The following is a 21,015-nucleotide window of genomic DNA, read 5'->3' on the forward strand; positions in this document are numbered from 1 at the left end:
GCCTCTAAAAAGCTCAATTTATAAATCTTGTTAGTCTATTTATAAATCTCACAATCTTTGCATAAAAATATGGACAATCACTTTCACTTATTCTCTATGATTTAATTAATTCATAGCATAACAGACTATATACTTCTTGAATATTTAACATCACTTGCATACTCCATTAATTAAATTTTCTTAGATATCTTAAACTACAATTACGAATGTAATATATCTAACATCTTGGCAGTGAAATTTTATAAGCACTTACATAACTCTTGTAAATTAATAGCGATAAATCAATCTTATACCTGTGGTCACAAAATTCTCTTAAATGTTTCATATTTTTTTCTCCCAGTTTTATTGAGATATAATTGACATACTGCACTATATAAGTTTAAAGTGTACAACATTATGATTTGATTTACATACATCGTGAAGTGATTATCACAAGTTTAGTGAACATTCATCATCTCATATAGGTACAAAATAAAGAAATAGTAAAAAGAGTATCTTGTGATGAAAACTCTTAGGGTTTACTCTCTTAACAACTTTCATATATAACACACATCAGTGTCAATTATATCGATCATGTTGTACATTGCATCCTTAGTACTATTTATCTTATAACTGCAAGTTTGTACCTTCTGATTGCCCTCATCCAATTCCTCCTCCCCCCACCCACTAAACTCCCACCCTCCCCCATAGATCTTAAAAGTTCACAAAGCACACAACACCACAGAAATTATTAACTTTTACAGATATAATGAAAATTGTACTAATTTACCTCCTTTTTTATATTAAAGGTGACACATTGTGGCAGGCATGGAGATGTGCCACTCAGATCCTTCTTCAAGAAAGGACTTGCTGCCCTGCTCAGGGGCCAGTAGTGTGATCAGCAGATGGCCTACAGCTGTCAGCGCATTCAGGGTGTGCCTCAGCTGCAGTCCTGCCCTTCCCATGGCCGCCATATACTATCTGAGGGAGAGGGGAGTATAAAGGGTGGAGTGGGACACTCCAACCTACGATACTGACTCCAGAGCTCCCTGTCTCATCATCTGCTTCTGGCAAACCTAACTGCAGTGCAAATTAACTCATGCAACCAACATGAACAGAATTGCCATCTCAGACCTCTCACAGCAACTAAGGCTGCAAATTTGGGATATCAGTCAAAATTCCTGTTACTACTTCCCGTGATGATTTTACGGGAAGTAACTCGGTTAGTTACTTGAGCCCCAAGTTAACTAACCGAGTTCCATTTTCATGGTGAAGCTCTACGGGCTTACCCAATATATTACTGTAATCTTACTTGAAATCGTTTTCTGCCTTATATAAATATGCACAAGCACACCCCGCCCAGACACACATGGCCAGTAGTTCCCACAATCTCACTGCACTTAATCTTGGCTCTGCCAACAATTAGCTGTGGGAACTTGGGCAATTTATTTACCAATCTGTGCGCAATTTCCTTATCTGTAAAATAGGCATAGTCATCTGACAGGGTTGTAAAGAGTAAATGAGCTAGTACTTTAAAAAGTGTGTAGATAGAACAGCCTCTGCCAATACTGCATATTCAATAAATGCTAGCCATTACCATTATTGGTCTGAATTCTACATTGTCTATATGTTTTCTTATCTGTCTCAGCAACCAACATCCTATAATAACGTATCGACTAATCAATTACAGAAAAAGTTCTTATGTTTCAAGCCCCTTAATTATCAGACTTCGGATTTTTGGAACTAGATTAAATCCTAGACTTGACTTCAGTTGAATTTGTTATCAGCTGAATGTTTTGGATTTTCCCAATTCATGAAGATGTAAACCAGATACGTGAAGATTAGATCGGGAGCATATATGTAAAAGGCTTTTCTGAAATATAAAACATATGAAAATGTGGGATATTATTCCAATATTATTAAGAAGCTAGACAACTCCTGCAATTACAAAATGAAATTCTTCGCTCTTCAAGTAAAATTGCGCCCCTTCCCCAAAATGATTTCCCCCTCAAATGAGGCCGATTTAAGAGGGATCATTTTAAAATGATAATAAAAACATATGGATAGCCTACCATAGGGCAAAGTTCTGAAGATGCTGAAATGACTTTAAAGCATTTAGGACCAAATGTTAACATCTATGATCAGTCCTAGGAAATCATCTTTTTCAGTCCTCCTGAAAATTCTGTTAAATAAAAGGTTAGACTTCTTTCAACGCCTAAGAAATTTATTCGCATATCGAAGAAGAGCATATTTAAGAAAAACAAAAGCTGCCCTTGCTTTTGACCACAAGTTGGGAATTTTCTGTCATTGGTGCAGCGCCTAAAAACAAGATCCAACTTTCATTTCGCTATTTCTACGGGGCCTCGAAAATCTGAAATATTGCAAATAGGACCCACTGTTTAAAGCTACGCGTATTTTAACAAATTCCCTCCAAGAAGCGTACATATTTTAAGATGCCAGTTTGGAAAAACAGACTGCAGGTCGCCACGACGAATCTCACACAATATGGAATAACGGAATGCACAGCCCGAAGCCTTTTGCTGTGTTGTTTTTAAAAAGAGGGGATGGGCGTAGAAGAAACGGGCTTAAAACACCCGATGCTACAGCTAGCAAACTGAGTGTTCCAGAGCGCTGGACGTTCCTCCGAAGAGGGAGCCACCAGTGAGGGGTGCAAAGGCACGGGAAGTGGCCTCTTTCCCGTTGACGCTGCGGAGAGACGCTGCTGTAACACGCGGCTCCCCGACCCCATGTGGGGTCACCCGAGAGCAGCGCCCCGGCAAGATCAGGCTCAGCTCCCAGCTCTGCGCGCTAGGGGCCCCCGACACGCCAGCGTCGGGGAGGGGCGGGGAAGGGAGAGGGAGTTTTCTGCCCCGGTTCCAGTGAGAAAACAAGGAAAAGAGGAGGCGGTTGCGCAATCTGGGCCTGGGGTGCGGCTCGGGGAACAAAGAGGGCGTGAAAGCACCAGCAGCCGAGACTCCGCGAATCCACTCAAATCTGCCGCCGGGGCAGAGCCCCAGTACTTGTGGATACGCAGATTTCTCAAAGCCAGTCCAGCCCTACAGGATCACAAATGCTATCTCGCAGCACCCAGGACTCTACACTGTAAACAAATGCCGGGGCTGCTCTGGCCCAGGGAAATTTGAAAACAATCGCTTTACGTCTGCCATTCAACTCAGCCTCCTCGAGCTCACGATTCCAGACTGCCAGGGGCAACGGCAGCTGGGCAACGCCTCAACCGAGCTTGGTCCTTTGCTTTGGTCCCACCCCACTGCTCAGCGCGGATTGGTGTCGGGGAGCAACTCCGGCGCTGATTGGGCGGCGGCGGAGTCGCTCAAGGAGACAGTAAGTTCGGGTGCCCCAGAGTGCTAAATTTATCTTCAGACGAGCTACCGCGCCCGCCGCGAATTGGATCTCTATGGAGGTGGCATAGGCGATATCCCTGAGCTGAGAGCATCGCCCGGCCCCCCGAATCCTTCTTCCCTCTGTTTTGTTTTTCATTTCTCCCCTTCCTCCCTTCCCCCCTCTCCCCTCCAGTCCGCGACGACTGGCTCTTGACCCCGTTCAGGCCTCGGTGAAGGTGAGGACCAGAGCCGCCGCGGCGGCTGAGTGGTGCGCTCTGAAATGGCCGCTGCCGTGAGCTTCGTAAAATGGCGGCCGCAGGCTCAGCTGGGGACCGCGGCGCTGCTCAGCAGCCCAGCCGCAGCCGAGACCCTTCTCTCCATCACTGATGGAGATGAAGGAGAAAGATAGCGGCGGGTGCTGAGACGTTTTCCTGTGGTTGTTAGCTGAGGCGACCGCCCGGGGACGCGAGAGCAGTTCCGTAGGCGAGGGTGGACGCCCACAGGAAGCCAGCCCCCCAGCTGTGGTGGGCAGCGCGCTCCTGTGACAAGGAGCAGCCGAGGGATAGGTGGCCGGGCCGCCCATCGAGGTGACCGTTGATAAAAGCACTTAGGTGCTGAACGGAGTGTCCGTGCCCACCTCCTGCCTCGGCTTATGAATGGACTGCACTCCTACCCAGCCCTCCTGCCCCACGGGTATTGTTCAGAGCAGGAACCGCCTGAGGGTGGGGGTTGAATGGAGGGTGCTACCTGTCACCTTAGCCGAAGAGACAAAAGATGAGGGTTCCCCCCGCCCCTTTTCAGGGAGTCGAATAGAAGCTTTAGAGAGTCCAGTCTCTTTGTCCTCGAGAGATTGGGGGAAGCACCTCTAAAAAGGTGGAACTGAGGCCCTCCGAACAAAGCGTTTTCACTCCGTCGTGTCCTTCTCTGGTAGCAGGGGAGAGGAATCCTAAATTTTGAGGTCACCCAGCGTTTCCATGAAGTTCTCGGCAGCTAAAGCGCATTCAGGACTGTGAAAGGACGGTCTACTCTTTCGCTCCCAGGAATGAAGATGTAGGGCTTTCTCCTGCTACCAATTTGAGACCCTCGACTTTCTGGCAGTTGTAACCCATTGTAATTCATTTCTCTCTGCACCATCCAACTCCTGGTAACAGATTTTTTAGTGCTTGAGAGATTAAGAGTATTCAGGGACACACAAGCAGTGACTAGGCACGTGGGCTCTGCAGTCGCACTTTCTGGGTTCCGTTCTGAGTTCTTCACAGATGTGTTAACTTAGCAGGTGACTTAGCCTCTGTATCTATTTGTTCATCCCTAAAGGGGGGTTATTAATAATAGTCCCTGACTCTCACGTTTGTTTTGAGGAGTAAGTGACCTAATGTAGGAAGGATTTAGCAGTTACTGGCACATAGTAAACAATGATCACTCAATAAACATTAGTAAGTTAAGGAGCTTGGTTATTGAGACAAGAGTGGTTGTAACAAAAAGGCATGGTTCATGTAACCCTTACATGCATAATTCCATTTTAGATTACTTTCAGTGCTTAGTTTTAGAGACACTAAGGTGTGGCTGTACTTTTAAAAGTTAGGTTTCGCTTCTGAGAGTTTAAAAACTCTCTTTGTTTTTCTTTGAAGTCAGTGGATGGGGGAGCGTTACAAAATGATGAAATTGCCAGGGTATTAAACAGGACGAAAATATTAACATTTTTACTATGTTAGGCATCTTCTGTTTCAGTCTAAGATCTGCATTGCAGTGAAGAATCATTTGCACTGCCTGGCTCTAAAATAAATCGTAAAGAATGGTCATCTTAGAGGTGTATAGTTCATTCTCCTTTTGTAGTGTCTAATTTTATTTTTTCTCATTCTAGGCTTTTGGTTACTCCCCTTCCACCCTATCCCTTAATTTTATTTTTTTTGAAGCGTCTGCGTTTCAAGCTGCCAAGGTGGAGAGAGTGATTGCAGAAGGGAGTGCTCCTCATTTCAGGTATCTTACCCTCTAGCTGTTACTGAGAAAACCATTTTGATGCAGGATCTGATATGAGAATCCAAAGCTTACTCTGAGCCAAATCATAAAGTTTAAATCAAACTAGCTATATTTAGGTAGACACTAAATTTGAATGCCTTAACTTATAAGGCTGGTATTCATCAGAGGTCCTAAAATTTGCATTACCCTTCCATTTAATTATGCTTTTAAAAAACTATGAGGAATAAACCTATTTAAATGAGAGTTTTCTTTAGGTCTTCGTTAAGCCTTCACCTAAAGAGTAATGGGATGTAGAGTAATCAGTAAAATATATGCATTATTTTGAATGAGTCTTATTTTGGATAATATAAATATTTATGTAATTTAAGTCCAGAGAAATTGTAGCTAACTTTTGGTTTACAGTTTATTTTTCAATGTTAACACACAGTGTTTAGATACAACAGAATTCTGTGTCTTGCAAAACTTTGAACTGTTTGTGTTTTTGACATAGCTTATCAGAATAATTACTAGCCCTGAAAGGAGCCTTAAGATGCATGACGGTGTCAACAGTGAATGTATCTAATGGCAGTAGGCATCAGAAAGCTAGAAGAGATTCCAAGATACTGTATATCATGAAAGGGGATGATAAATTATGGCCCCACGCTGTCTGTTTTTATAAATAGAGATTTATTGGAACACAACTTGCCCATTCTTTAACGTTTTGTCTATGGCTGCTGCCATGCTACAACTACAAAGCTGAGTAGTTGGCAACAGAGACCATACGGCCCATCAGGTAAAAAACATTTACCGTATGGCACTTTACAGGAGAAGTTTGCCAACCCTGCCATGGGACCTCAAGGTCCCTTCCTTAAAAATGCATTTATCAACTCATTATTTCTTAGTCCAGTGGTTCCCAAACTGTGTTTTATAGAAGATTAATGTTATCTTAAGTTAATAAGTGTTGTGAGAAAAAGATCAATGCTAACAATAGTTTCTTCTTTTAGAATTTATTTTTAAATGTAAGTTTAAGACTACTAAACTCATTTCTATAGCGTTTATTTTTATGTGATAATCTACCTTTAAGAAAAGGTGTGCCATACCTGAGAGCACCAGGAAGTCGAATGAGAGATCACCTGATACACGAACGTGTGATGTTCCATCTGCGCGTTGATGCATAGGCAGCACTTACAAATTAACTGATGTGTTGCTATATATCATCTCTTTGATGGTTGCTCATCTTCTGTGTATCCTGTCTTATAATTTCAACACATTTGTGATACTCAATGTTTATTCTAAATTAACCATGTTTTGTACCACAAATTCATTGCCTATGGATCTGTTGCTGAAACAAGGAAGTCTTAAACAAGAAGTAGAATCTTTTTGTTATCAAATTGTGTCTGAATCAAATGATCAAAAGGTTGGAATATTACAGAGTGAAGATGAGCAGTTGCAGCCTGCAGTTTCTAAAAATTCAGAAGGTGAGCTTTCCAGGGTCAAATTTATGTCCAATTCCAACAAAATAACAACATTTAGTAAGAAACCAAAAAGAAGAAAATATGATGAAAGTTATTTGTCTTTTGGATTTACTTACTTTGGAAATAGAGATGCACCTCATGCCCAGTGTGTATTATGTAAGAAAATTTTATCAAATAGCTCTTTGGCCCCTAGTAAGCTTCGAAGACATTTGGAAACTAAACATGCTGCATACAAAGACAAAGACATAAGCTTTTTCAAGCAACATCTTGATTCACCTGAAAATAATAAACCCCCAGCACCTAAAATTGTCAATACAGATAATGAAAGTGCTACAGAAGCATCATACAATGTAAGTTACCATATAGCCCTGAGTGGAGAGGCTCATACTATTGGAGAATTGCTCATCAAGCCTTGTGCAAAAGATGTGGTGATGCGGATGTTTGACGAACAGTATAGTAAAAAAATAGATGCAGTACAACTATCAAACAGTACTGTTGCACGTCGAATTAAGGATCTAGCTGCTGACATTGAAGAAGAGCTTGTTTGTAGACTGAAAATTTGTGATGGGTTTTCACTGCAACTAGATGAATCAGCTGATGTTTCAGGACTTGCTGTGCTGCTTGTGTTTGTTCGTTACAGGTTTAATAAGTCTATTGAGGAAGACCTACTCTTATGTGAATCTTTGCAGAGTAATGCCACTGGTGAAGAAATTTTCAACTGCATTAACAGTTTTATGCAGAAACATGAAATTGAATGGGAAAAATGTGTTGATGTTTGTAGTGATGCTTCCAGGGCAATGGACGGGAAAATTGCTGAGGCTGTCACCTTGATAAAATATGTGGCTCCCGAAAGCTCCAGTAGTCACTGTCTGTTATATAGACATGCACTAGCAGTTAAAACAATGCCTGCATCTCTGAAAAATGTGCTAGATCAGGCCGTACAAATCATCAATTATATTAAAGCTCGACCACATCAATCCAGACTACTAAAAATTTTGTGTGAAGAAATGGGTGCCCAGCACACAGCCCTTCTTCTAAATACAGAGGTGAGGTGGCTTTCCCGAGGTAAAGTTCTTGTAAGACTTTTTGAGCTTCGTCGTGAACTGTTGGTTTTCATGGATTCTGCTTTTCGACTGTCTGATTGTTTAACAAATTCATCTTGGCTGCTAAGACTTGCATATCTTGCAGATATTTTTACTAAATTAAATGAGGTTAATCTGTCAATGCAAGGAAAAAATGTGACAGTGTTCACAGTATTTGATAAAATGTCATCATTGTTAAGAAAATTGGAATTTTGGGCCTCATCTGTTGAAGAAGAAAACTTTGATTGTTTTCCTACACTCAGTGATTTTTTGACTGAAATTAATTCTACAGTTGATAAAGATATTTGCAGTGCCATAGTGCACCACCTAAGGGGTTTGCGCTCTACTCTGTTAAAATATTTTCCTGTAACAAATGACAATAATGCTTGGGTTAGAAATCCATTTACAGTAACTGTTAAACCAGCCTCATTAGTAGCACGGGACTACGAGAGCCTGATTGATTTAACATCTGATTCTCAAGTGAAACAAAATTTCAGTGAACTTTCACTAAATGACTTTTGGAGTAGCCTAATTCAAGAGTACCCAAGTGTTGCAAGGCGTGCAGTTCGTGTACTTCTTCCTTTTGCTACAATGCACCTGTGTGAGACAGGATTCTCATATTATGCTGCAACAAAAACGAAATACAGGAAAAGACTCGATGCTGCACCTCACATGCGGATCCGACTTAGCAACATTACACCTAATATTAAGCGGATATGTGACAAAAAGACACAAAAACACTGTTCTCATTAAAATTGGAGGGTTTTGCATGCCTCTTGATAACCAAATATAAGATGAAAATAAAAGATGATTTACTTCACTGATGATATCTTGGGGTTTTAAAAAAAAGATTCAACTTTTTTATACCTCTTAGATTTTAAGAAAGGTAAAGAATCAAAAATTTAAACCTGTACTACTGTTGGTATTTCTTCTTCACGTAATTTCAAAGGGTTCCATGGTCATGACTGTGGGAAATACTGATTCACAAGGAAAAGTCCCAGTTTCTTAGCATGACGTATCTTTTTAGGAGCTAATCGCTACCAATGTTTCTAAGCATGCCACCCTGTAACCCTCCAATCACAGGGACCTTCTTGCCTAAACATATCACTGTATTATGCTTTCAGGTCTCAAAAAACCATTCCTTCTCCTTGCTTCCTGACAGACTCCTATTTGCTTTTCAACCCTTTGACTTAATTTATCTTCAGTACTTTCATTCTCTAAATCTTTCTATTTGGCCCTGTTTTTTGTGTATGTCTCAGCTGTGAACTGCTTGGTGGTCTCATAATTTCCAGTGTTTTTGGACTGAGCTGTTATATGATCTTATCCAGCTCTATGTCTCCATTATCTGGCAGAAGACCTTACTAAAGTAGATGCTAAATAAAGGAAAAAATGTTGGTGAAGGAGAATCAACGAAAAATGGAAGAGGGCATGGTAGCTTATATTTGTATGCTATCGTGTATAGAATGCTGCTCTTTGTGGTTTGGGCTCAGTTATTCCATTACCTAGAATTTAGTGTGGCCATTAGGCAGAAGTTACTGGGGAATGTCAGAGCTTTGATTCGAGCTGAACTGGTGGGGAGGTGGAGGGAGTGTGAAGAATATTTTCAGATTTTCTTTGTTTCTCAATTCGTGTATAGATTATTGCCAATTCCATATACTATAGTCTAAATTAACGAGGCTTTACTGTGCTTGAAGATGATTGGACTTGAAACCTCTCTCAGTGTATTCTTAGAATACTATGAAAGATTTCCTTTTTTTTTAAGATGTTGAGGGTAGGAGTTTATTAATTAAGTAATTAATTTTTGCTGTGTTGGGTCTTCGTTTCTGTGTGAGGGCTTTCTCTAGTTGTGGCAAGCGGGGGCCACTCTTCATCGCGGTGCGCGGGCGTCTCACTATCGCAGCCTCTCTTGTTGCGGAGCACAGGCTCCAGATGCGCAGGCTCAGTAGTTGTGGCTCACCGGCCCAGTTGCTCCGCGGCACGTGGGATCCTCCCAGACCACGGCTCGAATCCGTGACCCCTGCATTAGCAGGCAGATTCTCAACCACTGCGCCACCAGGGAAGTCCACTATGAAAGATTTCTGACTGACATTCCTGCCTCTAGTCTTCTCTTCCACGTCACATCACCCAACACAGTTCACCAACTCAGGGTTAAATGTTTTTTGTGTTATTTCTATAGTCAAGACCTACCATATAACTACTAGATAGCCATTATTTATTTAATCTCACTTATTCAAACCCACTCCCCATTTTGGGGAAGAGGAGAACCTCCCCTCCCTAAGGTAGAATGTGATAGAATGATTAAACTTAGGTACCTGCTCCACTACTTAATTAGCTTTTTTTTTTTTTCTTTTTTTGGCGATGCCGAGCAGCTTGTGGGATTTTAGTTCCCCGAAGACCAGGTGTTGAACCCAGGCCCTCGGCAGTGAGTGCTCAGAGTCCTAACGACTGGACCACCAGGGAATTCCCTAACTAGCTCTTTAACTTTGGTCAATTTGAGCCTTTCTGAACCTATTATCTCATTTGTAAAATTGTAATTATGCCTTCTTTAAAGAGTGATTAAGATAAAATGACTATGTATATAAATCTAACAGTGGGTAATCAGGAATAGATAAGTGACTTACATTAGTTCCTTGCCATATCCAGTCATGTTCCAGTCAAACTTCACTCCACACTCACACTTCAGTCTGAGTTTTTATTCTATGTGGAGACCTAACAGGCTATATAGGACCTGACCTAATATGAGGCAGCAAGGTTAAGTATTTTTAGCCCAGGCTTTTTCTCCTTTGTTACATTAAGCACCTATTTACCTGTCAGTTACTCTGCTAGATGCTTGTGTGTTATCAGTAATCATACAACAATCCTATGGGATTAGGTAATTTCTGAATTTGCCCAAGGTCACACAAGTAGCAGAACCTAGTTTAAAGTGGCCTTTTCTGACAGTACTTTTGCCTTCATTGCATTTCAAACTTTTCTAAGAGCATCAAAAAATGACTTGGGAGTATAGCTAAAACTCCTTACTAAGATGTGGGCATTTCTTTGAAATCTGTGCTTTCTTGTCTAAATTCATCCAAAATAGCCATCTACTTCAAAGCTTGACTGCTTGTTTTAGTATAAAAATATGTAACAGGGATTAAATTGCTATCAAGTAAAATTAATTCTCCAGAAAGATTCATGATAATTACTCATACATGCAGTACTTTTTGTCAGCTGATCCCAGAATTAAAGGTACGCTATTTCGAGAAGTATGTACAATGCCATGATGTGTACATTTGGCTGGTGCCTCAAGTGTGGTAACCAGACTCCCTGTGTGATTGCTGAACCTGAGCCTCTGCTTAGGTCATCTGTCCAGGATGTAAGCCTCTTGAGATACAAGACCTCTCGCTTTCTAGTCCTTTACCCCTAACCACCTTCTCTGAGAGGCTGCTTTTCTGCATTGAAACCCAAATCTATTGACTTGAGACACTGCTAACTGCTACTAGACCTGTTTAATGCTGGCACTACCCAACTTGGTTCTTGATGTCAACTACTGACCTGTTCTATAACCTATCAGGACTAACCTATGGGTACCATGTGCAGCTAGTGAGAACAGACTTTTGTACCTAAAGGTAGGTCTTGTACCTGCTGGATGATGGGCAAGTCTAGTTCCAGACAGCAACTTCTTTATTACCCTAACCCACTGTAGTTACCATGACTGAATCCCAAAAGAGGAGATTCTTTCCCTTTATGTTTAAACTCTACCTACCCTTCAGAATCAACCTTCCTTAAATAAAACCAAAGCAAAGTAAATCTTGAGCACTCAGATTCCCTTTATTTTGTACCTCCAAAAACCTTTGGTTACCATTCTGCCAGTACTCCCTAAGGCTCCAAATACTAGAGGCTCTATCTAGAAGTAGAGGGAAGGCTGACAAACCCCGTCACACAAAAGAGAAAACTCTAAAGGAAGAAATGGGTGGTGTTCTACTTAATATTGCAAGAGATATTTGGGGGCTAAATAACATGGCAACCTCAAATGACAGCTCCCCTTCTTGCCTGCATGAAACAGTGAAGTTCCTGTAATGTATCCAATCCAAAAGGGCTCTCCCACTTTTTTTTTTTTTTTGCCTGTTTCTGAAATTAGTTGGCAACCCATTCTCCTTAAATAAAAATACGAACCACAAATGTTTCTTGTATTAGTCAAGGCTCTCAATTGTAATCTATAGAAACCCAAATCAAACTTACTCAAGTCAGAAAGTTTTACTTATTGGTCAGTGTTTGCAGTAGCCTCAGGGATGATTGGATCTTTGTTTAGATGATGATATCAGGAATCTCTTTTTATCACTTTGGGGGTTTTTTGTTTTATTGAGGTATAGCCAATGTACAATATTTTATGTACATTATCCCACTTTTAATCCCTATAATTCAAGTACAGTTGATCCTTGAACAACACAGGTTTGAACTGCATGGGTCCACTTATATCCAGATTTTTTTCAGTAGTAAATTATACAGTGCTTACATGGCCCGTGGTTAGTTAAATCCGCGGATAGGGAGGGGTGACTATAAGTTATACGCAGATTTTCAACTTCGCAGAAGGTTAGCACCCCTGACCCCCATGTTGTTCAAGGGTCATGTGTAATTGAAATTGCCTTGATTTTTTTTTTTGTCTTTTTAAAAAAATTTTATTGAAGTATAGTTGATTCACAGTGTTGTGTTAATTTGTGCTGTACAGCAAAATGATTCCGTTATATATATTCCTTTTCATATTTTCCATTATGGTTTGTCACCGGATATTGAATATAGTTCCATGTGCTATACAATAGGACCTTGTTGTTTATCCATCCTATATATAATAGTTTGCATCTGCTAATTCCAAACTCTCAATCCTTCCCTCCCCCACCCCACTTCCGCCTGTCTTGATTTCTTAATGAGGATTGTTTCCTATGTAAATCTTGCCCCAGTACCACACGTATATAAATAGACAAATTGTAATGTCTTGTAGTTTAGACTTCTTTGGGATCATTCATAGATTGAGCAAATTTCTAGTAATACTGTAAGTGCTCAGTGAATTGAATTCCCTAACTTAAAAGGTAAGGTGTTAAGGTGAAATATAATTCATACTATAACATGAAAATTAGCTTTAAAATTCTTGGCTTCAACTTAAACAGATAAGGCAGTAACTATTCTTTGTCTTTCAAAGACTTCAGAAGCAGCATTTTTTTTTTTTTACTCTGTACAAGGTTTTCTTTTTTGTTTTTAATTGTAGGAAAATGTACATTACACAAAATTTACCATTTTAACCACTTTTAAGTATACAGTGGCATTAAGGACCATCACCATCATCCGTCCCCAGAACTTTTTCATCTTCCCATACTGAAACTGTCCCCATTAAACGTTAACCCCCCATTCTCCTCCCCTGCTCCCTGGCACTCATTATTTGCATTTTCTGTCTCTGAATTTGGCTACTCTAGGGACCTCATAGTGGAATCATACAGTATTTATCCTTTTCAGTCTGGCTTATTTCACACAGCTATAAATAGGTTCATCTATGTTGTAGCATGTGCCAGAATTTCCTCTTTTTAAGGCTGAATAGTTTTCGTGTGTGTGTGTGTGTGTGTGTGTGTGTATACACGTTTTGTTTATCCAGTCATCCATCAATGGACACGGGTTATATCTGTATTTGGCTACTGTGAATAATACTGCTGTGAACATGGGAGCACAAATATGTTTTTGACTGCCCAAAGCAGCATTTATTAATAAGCCCCCCGTTTCCTTAAAAATGCAGTTTTACTCTCCAAAATATAATTCACCTACAACTCTTGAAAGAATCCAACAGCTATGTAAATCTAGGTGCCTTTGGAGCTTATGTAAGTTATTTACTTTCATTTGTTAAAGTTGGTAATAACTGCACTGTTAATTAGTTACAATGGAAAGAATTCTGAAGCAGCTATCAAGAGACTTGTGTTCTTCAACTAATTAATTGCCTTAGATAAGTTCATCCTTCTTTCTTGGCCTTAGTTTCTTCGCTTACCAAATGAAAGGGGTTGAACTAGAATGAGCTCTAACATTCTTGTCAAATAAGTTAAAAATTTTAACCTAAATAAAGATTAGGGTGATGATAAGATGTGCTCAGTTTTTTGAAATATGTGGATTTTTCCCTTGGAAGCCAAGCCTTTTTTTTTTCTTTATTGAAATATAGTTGATTTACAATGTTGTATTAATTTTTGCTGTATAGCAAAATGACTCAGTTATACATATATATACATTCTTTTCCAAATTCTTTTCTATTATGGTTTATCACAGGATCTTGAATATAGTTCCTTGTGCTAGACAGTAGGACATGGTTAAGACAAGCTTTTTTTTTTGGCTGTGCCTCGTGGCTTGCAGGATCTTAGTTCCCCAACCAGGGATCGAACCTGTGCCCCCTGTGATGGAAGCACAGAGTCCTAACCACAGGACTGCCAGGGAATTCCCATAAGTCAGGCTTTTTACATTAGTCTTGTACCATAATATTTTCCAACAACCAAATGATAAAATTTATAAATTGCCCCATCGTGGATACTTACTGGATGAAAGGAATGAAGTGCTTTTTTGGAAGGGAAATGTACATTGGAAAAACTAAAATATGTTTGTTTATGACTATGTTGGAATCTAGTATAGTTGAAGGCATAACTCAAGCGTCAGGCAGGTTACAGTGGAAATTATTGACTAATCCCCAGCATCTATTTTCCTCTCCCAAGTTGTACCCTGATTTTCTTTCAGGTATCCACTTTTCCCCTACATAATCCATATACTTAAGTAAAAGCTGATCCGTCTCCAGCTTCAGGAGTGGACTTGTTTTGTCTGAGATAGTTTTTTGACCCCAATTCACTTAGCAAACAGATTTTACAATATAATCTAGGTGTGGGCATGTGTGAGCACCAGAGTTTCATAGAACAGAACTAATCCTTTGTATGTGCAATGTAATCCCAAATATATTTAATTTTTTTAATGATGAAAACTCAAAGATTAATTGTATGACCCATTCTTAGGTCCTGATCCACTGTTTGAAAAACACCAGTGAGTGTAATGCCATTGCCCTTACAAAACTTGTTCAAGGAACCTGGCTGTAAGCCTGTTAAGGCATAGTATTGCTCTGGCCACAGTAACTGGCCCAGGAATAGCATGTGACCCAATATAGGCAAGTGAAAAGCAAGAGCAGTATTACAGGGGCTTTGACAAAAGTTGCTTCCTCACTCTTAATGAAGAGATAAATATCCTGTGTACTTGGGAGGCCTGGAATTGCTGCAACTCTTTAGCTACCAGCATGGGGATAAAGCCAGTACATAGGGGCGGGCACAACCAAAAAATTAGAAATTAAACCAGATCCCTGACTGAACCAAACTTGATCACATTCCTGCCTTTAATTTTTTTGTTGCCTAGGCCAATAAAACTATTGTTTAAGACCCTTTACATTGCGTTTTCTATTACCATAGACAAAATCATCTTAACTAATATAGTGGTCTAAAGGGAAAGCAATATAAAACTAGAATTTACTGGTAAACTTAGCTGCAATGATGAGTCCCAGCCCAAACTGAAATAGTCTGATCTCTGGTTATTCCGCCATCTACCATAGTGCTATCACTCAAAACTGCCGCTGGCAATATTTTATAGACCAGAAACTAAATCAGCACATGTATTGACATTATTAGATATTATCAAAAATGCCATTTCTCTTCGTGGGACAACTTGGTAATAAATGGATTTTACGTATTAGTTTGGGCTGGCCTAGTTATGAATCGGGTGTGTAATTCAAATTAGAAATTAACCTTGAAAACAAATATTCATTTTTCCTTTAACTTGTCAAAGACCCTGATAAATGTGATGGGATTTTAAAAAATTTTTGACGTTTAATAAGTCATATGCTTCGTAGGGGAAATGATCAGCCAGAAATAATTTGAGTAGTCCTCTATCTTCAAAGCTGTTTTCTGTCAAAATTGTAAACAAGTTCCCTACAAGATTGTTTTAACTTCTCAGAGAGTTATGTGTTGACAAGGCAAAATCTGTTACATCGCAGTTCACAAGGCTTTCTTGACAAATACCTTTGAGCAAAATAAACCCTTCCCCAAACAAGCTGGGACTTCAGGTGTAAGGTGATGATCTAAATGCCTACATTTGACTCTTACCTTCCTAAAAGTCCACAGACATGCTGAAAGAAATATCAAAGTTAGACTGAATCCACAGCAACACTAAGAAAAGGGAGTAAAGGTGTCATTACTCTCAAGAATTTACATTCTAGTGGGAAAGACAAACTATTGAGTACTATTAAGTAAATAGGTTAATGAAGGAGAATGTTAACTGAGTTAATGAGATAGTCTCTTTGAGAAAGTGACATTTCAGCCAAAACCTGAGTGATAAGAGGGAGCCAGTCAGATGAAGATTGGGGAAGGAATACTCCAGATGGAGAGAAGGCAGGTGCAAACACCCGTATACAGAAAGAGTTTGGTGTGTTTGAGGAATAGGAAGATTAAACGTCTGGAGTAATGCACACATGTCACTGTGCGTGTGGTAAAAATTGTCAAAGAGGTAGGAAGAAACCAAATTATTTAGGGTATTAGAGGCCAATATAAGGAGTTTGGATTTTATTTCAAGTACAATGGGAAGGCATTGTGGTTCTCACAGTGGAGAAGGGGGTGGGGATTAGGATACCATCTCCAAGGGGTATTTGTAAATGTGTGAGGGCATTGAGGACTATACCTGGTGTATTTTAAATCCATTAGTACATAATATCCACCCTTTCTTTTGAAGAGCTCAGAGTTTGGATGACACTGGGACCTTCATATACTTCTGAGAAGACCCAGAACCTTAGAGACCCCACTTTGGAAAATGTACATGTTAATTGAAAGAGTCTCCATCTCCACTGTTAAAAGGAGGGAACATATATTGGGCCTCTTTTTATCCCATAAAGCACCATGCTATACTCCTTATGGCACTGTTTTGTGGCACAAACTTGACAACTATCTAAATTTGAGGGCATGCAAAATATAATGGTGATTATCTTTTGATTATTTTTTCTCATAAGGAAATCTAGTGCATTAATCAAAGGCTTATGATGTATAAAAATACCCAGATTTGGCTTTCATTATGTTTTTATTGAATGAAGGGATGAATGTTGAGTCTCCAAGCCTTATCTAGTAACTCTTCAAGTTGGCTGCTAAATCATGTCCTTGTTGGTGTCGTAACTCTTTCCTATCCTTCCCCTGTCCCTCAAGGAAGAGGATCCCAGAATTCTTAGAGGGTAGAGAAGCAAAAGAGACCCACTCATCCTTAGGAATTTCACTGTTGGAACTATTTGTTAATTTTTAATGATTTCAAACTTCATATAAAGTAGCCCCTACCTCTCTTCCCAAAATAATGTAAAGAGAACCCTGGTCTGAATGGTACAGCATTGGGGTTGGCCTGGGATGACAGAGTAAGATTTTAGTCCAGGGCTCTTCTCCATGCTACTAAAACAATATTTTAAAAGTCACTCTGGATATCCATTTCTAGAGCACTTTGTGGGTCTTAGGCAATTAATTCTGAGGTAGGTTATATAACCATGTTACAGCTATGGAAGAATTAAGTGCCTAACACGAAGTACATTGCGTTTAGAGAGGGGTTTTAAAATGCAAAATGTTATTTTTACTATTCTACATATATAAATGAAAAGTAAAAAGTCATGGTACATTGTCAATCGTCAAATACTCTGGAGTCTTTAAAAGGCTCCCAGATACACTCAGAAACATTCATACACCATTTTCTTTCTCAACGAAGCACCTATTTCAAGAGGCAGCAGTGAGAATCGCTCTAGAATGCATCCACTTTAACAGCAACTCACTTTTCACGTAGCCCTCCCAGCTTTTAAATATACATATGGTCGATCAAAGCACCATGAATCAACCAGACAGCTGTCATCAGGAACTAAGCCAATATAACATCCCTTTTCAGGAAGGCTTTGGAAACAGTTTTCTTTCTGACAGTCAAACTGTGTACTTGTTCTAGAAAACAAGCTACTCTCAAGGCTTCAGTGTCCAGTCAGATACAATAGAGAGCTATAGTCTGTTATGGGCTTGAAGTTCTGAGTCTTACTGATTTCACAATATATTGACTACCAATTAGGATAGTCTCAGTGTTCCTGCAAACATCAGATAAGTCCGTCACTCCTTAAATTGTGCAACACCAATAAACTGTATCTATTCTATTTTTGCCTGATTTTGTATTCAAGGAAAAAAGCAGACTTTCATCAACTAAACTTTATGCCAAAACATGAGAAATGAATAGAGCTTATGAAACAAAGCCCTGAAGTTCAAGACACAAACTGTTATGAAAATCAATGAAGAATTGTTTGGTGTAGGTATGGAGGATTTATCTAGTGCTTAGCCAATCAAATACTGAAACACACAACCATGCCTCTGCTTTGTATTACATCACTGCTAGTGAAATTTACTCAAATCAGGACAAAGTTGATGATAAAGGAAACGTTGCATTTCCAAGTCATAAAATACTGAAAACACACTACTCCAAAATAAACATAGGAAAGACTTAAATAATGAAACATTTTAATTTTCATTTCCAATTGCGTAAAGCGGAATGTAAACTCCATGGGGGCAGACCTTGACTTTCTTATCTACCCTCTGTATTTTCAGGACCTAGAATAATGTCTGACACCTAATAGTTGTTCGTTAAGTGTTAGATGTCGAGATGGTAATGATAGGGAAAGGCTAGGTTTGAATCTCAGCTCTGACACGTTCTAGTTGTAGAACCTTAGACAAGTCACTTAAATTCTCTTGAAGCTCAGTTTCTTCCTCTGTAAAAGAGGAATAATATTTTAGTCTCTGTTTTTCTAATATGTGTTTTTTACAACACCACCAAGCAGTTTTCCAATTCTCAGCAGACACTGACTGAGGAGTCCTACAATTTAATTCAATTCTGACACTGTTTACCTGGAGATAGTGTCAGATCCTACAGGTTAAGGGCTCAGTCCAACAAGAGTCCAACAAGAGTTGGCTCAGTCCAAGAAGAGTCTCCTTCGGACACCAATAGCAAGTACAGGTTAAATTGGAGGTTCCCATGACCCCCTCTTCCTGTTCAATTTACTAGAGTGGCTGACAGAACTCAGAGAAACATTTACTCAAATTTACTGGTTTGTTATAAAAGTCTATAACTCAGGAACAGCCAAATGGAAGACATGCATAGGGTAAGTAAGGTATATAGAGGAGGGAGTGCGGAGTTTCCAAGCTCACCCTCGCAAGCTCTCCCCCAAGCAGGCCACTCTCCCCACATGCCCACGTGCTCACCAACCCAGAAGCTCAACTCCTGTGGTTCAAGAGTTTCTACAGAGCTTAATCTGTAGCCCTCCCCGACCTTACCCTTCCCAGATGTCAGTGGGTGGGTGTGAAAGTTCCAACCCTCCAATCACGTAGTCTTTCTGGTGACCAGCCCCATCCCGTGGTTATCAAGGAGCCCCACCCTAAGTCACCTCATTAGCATAAACTCAAGAGTGCTCAAAAGAGACTCTTACTGAAAGACAAAAGGCGCTCCTATCACTCAGGAAACTCCAAGAGTTTTCTTTGAATGGCTCTGTGCCAGAAACCCAGGACTAAGACCACATACATTTCTTATTACACCACAGTTTTACTTATATCCCTGCTCTGAGAGTCAAATAAGATATGTATCAAAAGTCACTGTAAAACTGTATAGCATTATTAAAAACCATTATACTAATGCTATAACCAACAATGCTATAACAAAACATTGCCTGGTAGAGATCCTTACATCTGGCATCGTGTGTGTGTGTGTGTGTGTGTGTGTGTGTGTGTGTGTGTGTGTATACACACACATACACACATACGGTGCCAGGTGTTTTTAATTCATTTTTAAATTATATCTCTGTGAGGTATGACATCAGTATTACCTGTTGAATAACAATTTATTGGCTGTAAAAAACATGTTATTTCCTCACAGTTTCTGTAGGTCAGGAATCCAGGCGCAGTTTAGCTCCAGACTCTGCTTCAGTGTCTCCCGCGGCTGCAATGAAGGTATTGGCCAGGGCTACAGTCATTTCAAGGCTCCACTGGGGAAGGAGCCACTTCCAAGCTCACTCCTGTTGCCAAGATTCAGTTTTTCACAGGCTGCTGGACTGAGTGGGAGGCTGCCCTCAGCTCCATGACACGTGGACCTCTCTATACTGCTGCTTACAACATGCCAGCTGGCATCATCGAAGTGAGCAAATGAGAGAGTGCCAGTAACACAGCAGTCACAGACTTTTATAACCTATTTTGGAAGTGTTATTCCATCACTTTTCTTGTGTTCTGTTCATTAAAGCAAGTCACTAGTGAACCAGGATGCAGGCTTTCACCAGCCACCGAATCTGCTGGCACCTTGATCTTGGACTTCCCAGCCTGCAGAAGAACTGTGAGAAATAAATTTCTGTTTATTATTAAAAATAAATAAATAAAATTTTTAAAATGCAAGTTACTAGATCCAGCCCATATTCAAGAGGAGAGAATATTACACAAAGGCATGAATACCAGGAGGGAAAGATCACCTTGAGCCATTTTAGAAGGCTGCCTTCTACAGGCTCAGAGTGTTCAAGTTGCTTATCTAGTTTCACAAAGGTAATAAGTAGCAAACCTGAGATTCCAAATCACATCTGCCTGATTACAAAGCCCACAGGGTTTCCATCTACTACTCTTCTCCCAATGAATATATAGGAATAATTATAGGGTTAGCATAAACTAGTCTAGAAATGATTCTAAAGTGTTAAAACTCTGTTCTCTAGGATAGAAAAAGTCATCTCCATCCTAATTGTTCTTCCTAGGATTTTTCATCCTAATCATTTTTTTCATAGCTAGGACAAGTTAAACTGTTTTTCATTCGTGCTCCACGGTACCATAAACTCCAAATTAGTGATATAAGATTTTTCATTATTTAAAAAAACCTGCGAAGTGTAAGTTACCTTTCAGCAATACTATCTAAGGAAAATAATCTTGTGGACACACTAGGGTTACTAATAGACCTTTGGAGAGAGTATCTTTCAATTGTTAATTTATTCAGAGACTCGTGGGAAAGGACATAGACATTTGTAAATAACAATAAAAGTATACAAGGAGCTCTTAAGTTCAGAAAAGAAATATGGTTAAGGAAGTATGATTCAAAGAGTCAAAAACAGTTTGAGTCTTGAAACATGAA

At 39.8% G+C, this 21,015-nt stretch overlaps 1 protein-coding gene across 5 annotated transcripts; it reads left to right on the forward strand.

The window, feature by feature from the left end:
* Positions 1-3,349: 3,349 nt before the first annotated feature.
* On the forward strand, positions 3,350-8,660 carry ZBED5 (zinc finger BED-type containing 5). 5 transcript variants are annotated; one of them, XM_024757051.1, is made up of 3 exons: positions 3,350-3,556; positions 5,182-5,297; positions 6,361-8,660. In XM_024757051.1, the coding sequence occupies exon 3, from the start codon at positions 6,502-6,504 to the stop codon at positions 8,584-8,586; it is 2,085 nt and encodes a 694-aa protein (XP_024612819.1). In that variant the 5' UTR covers positions 3,350-3,556; positions 5,182-5,297; positions 6,361-6,501; the 3' UTR covers positions 8,587-8,660. The 5 variants fall into 5 exon arrangements, with proteins under 5 accessions (XP_024612819.1, XP_024612815.1, XP_024612817.1 ...); XM_024757047.1 differs by having other exon boundaries at positions 3,361-3,556; positions 6,329-8,660; XM_024757049.1 differs by having other exon boundaries at positions 3,361-3,556; positions 6,366-8,660.
* The last annotated feature ends 12,355 nt before the right edge of the window (positions 8,661-21,015 follow it).

This window comes from Neophocaena asiaeorientalis, unplaced genomic scaffold (genome assembly GCF_003031525.2).
Source record: "Neophocaena asiaeorientalis asiaeorientalis breed wild unplaced genomic scaffold, Neophocaena_asiaeorientalis_V1.1 scaffold504, whole genome shotgun sequence".
NCBI lineage: Eukaryota > Metazoa > Chordata > Mammalia > Artiodactyla > Phocoenidae > Neophocaena > Neophocaena asiaeorientalis.

Excerpts from the sequence above, each read along its gene's own strand:
- ZBED5 (XM_024757051.1), top strand. The coding sequence starts at position 6,502 with ATGGTTGCTCATCTTCTGTGTATCCTGTCTTATAATTTCAACACATTT.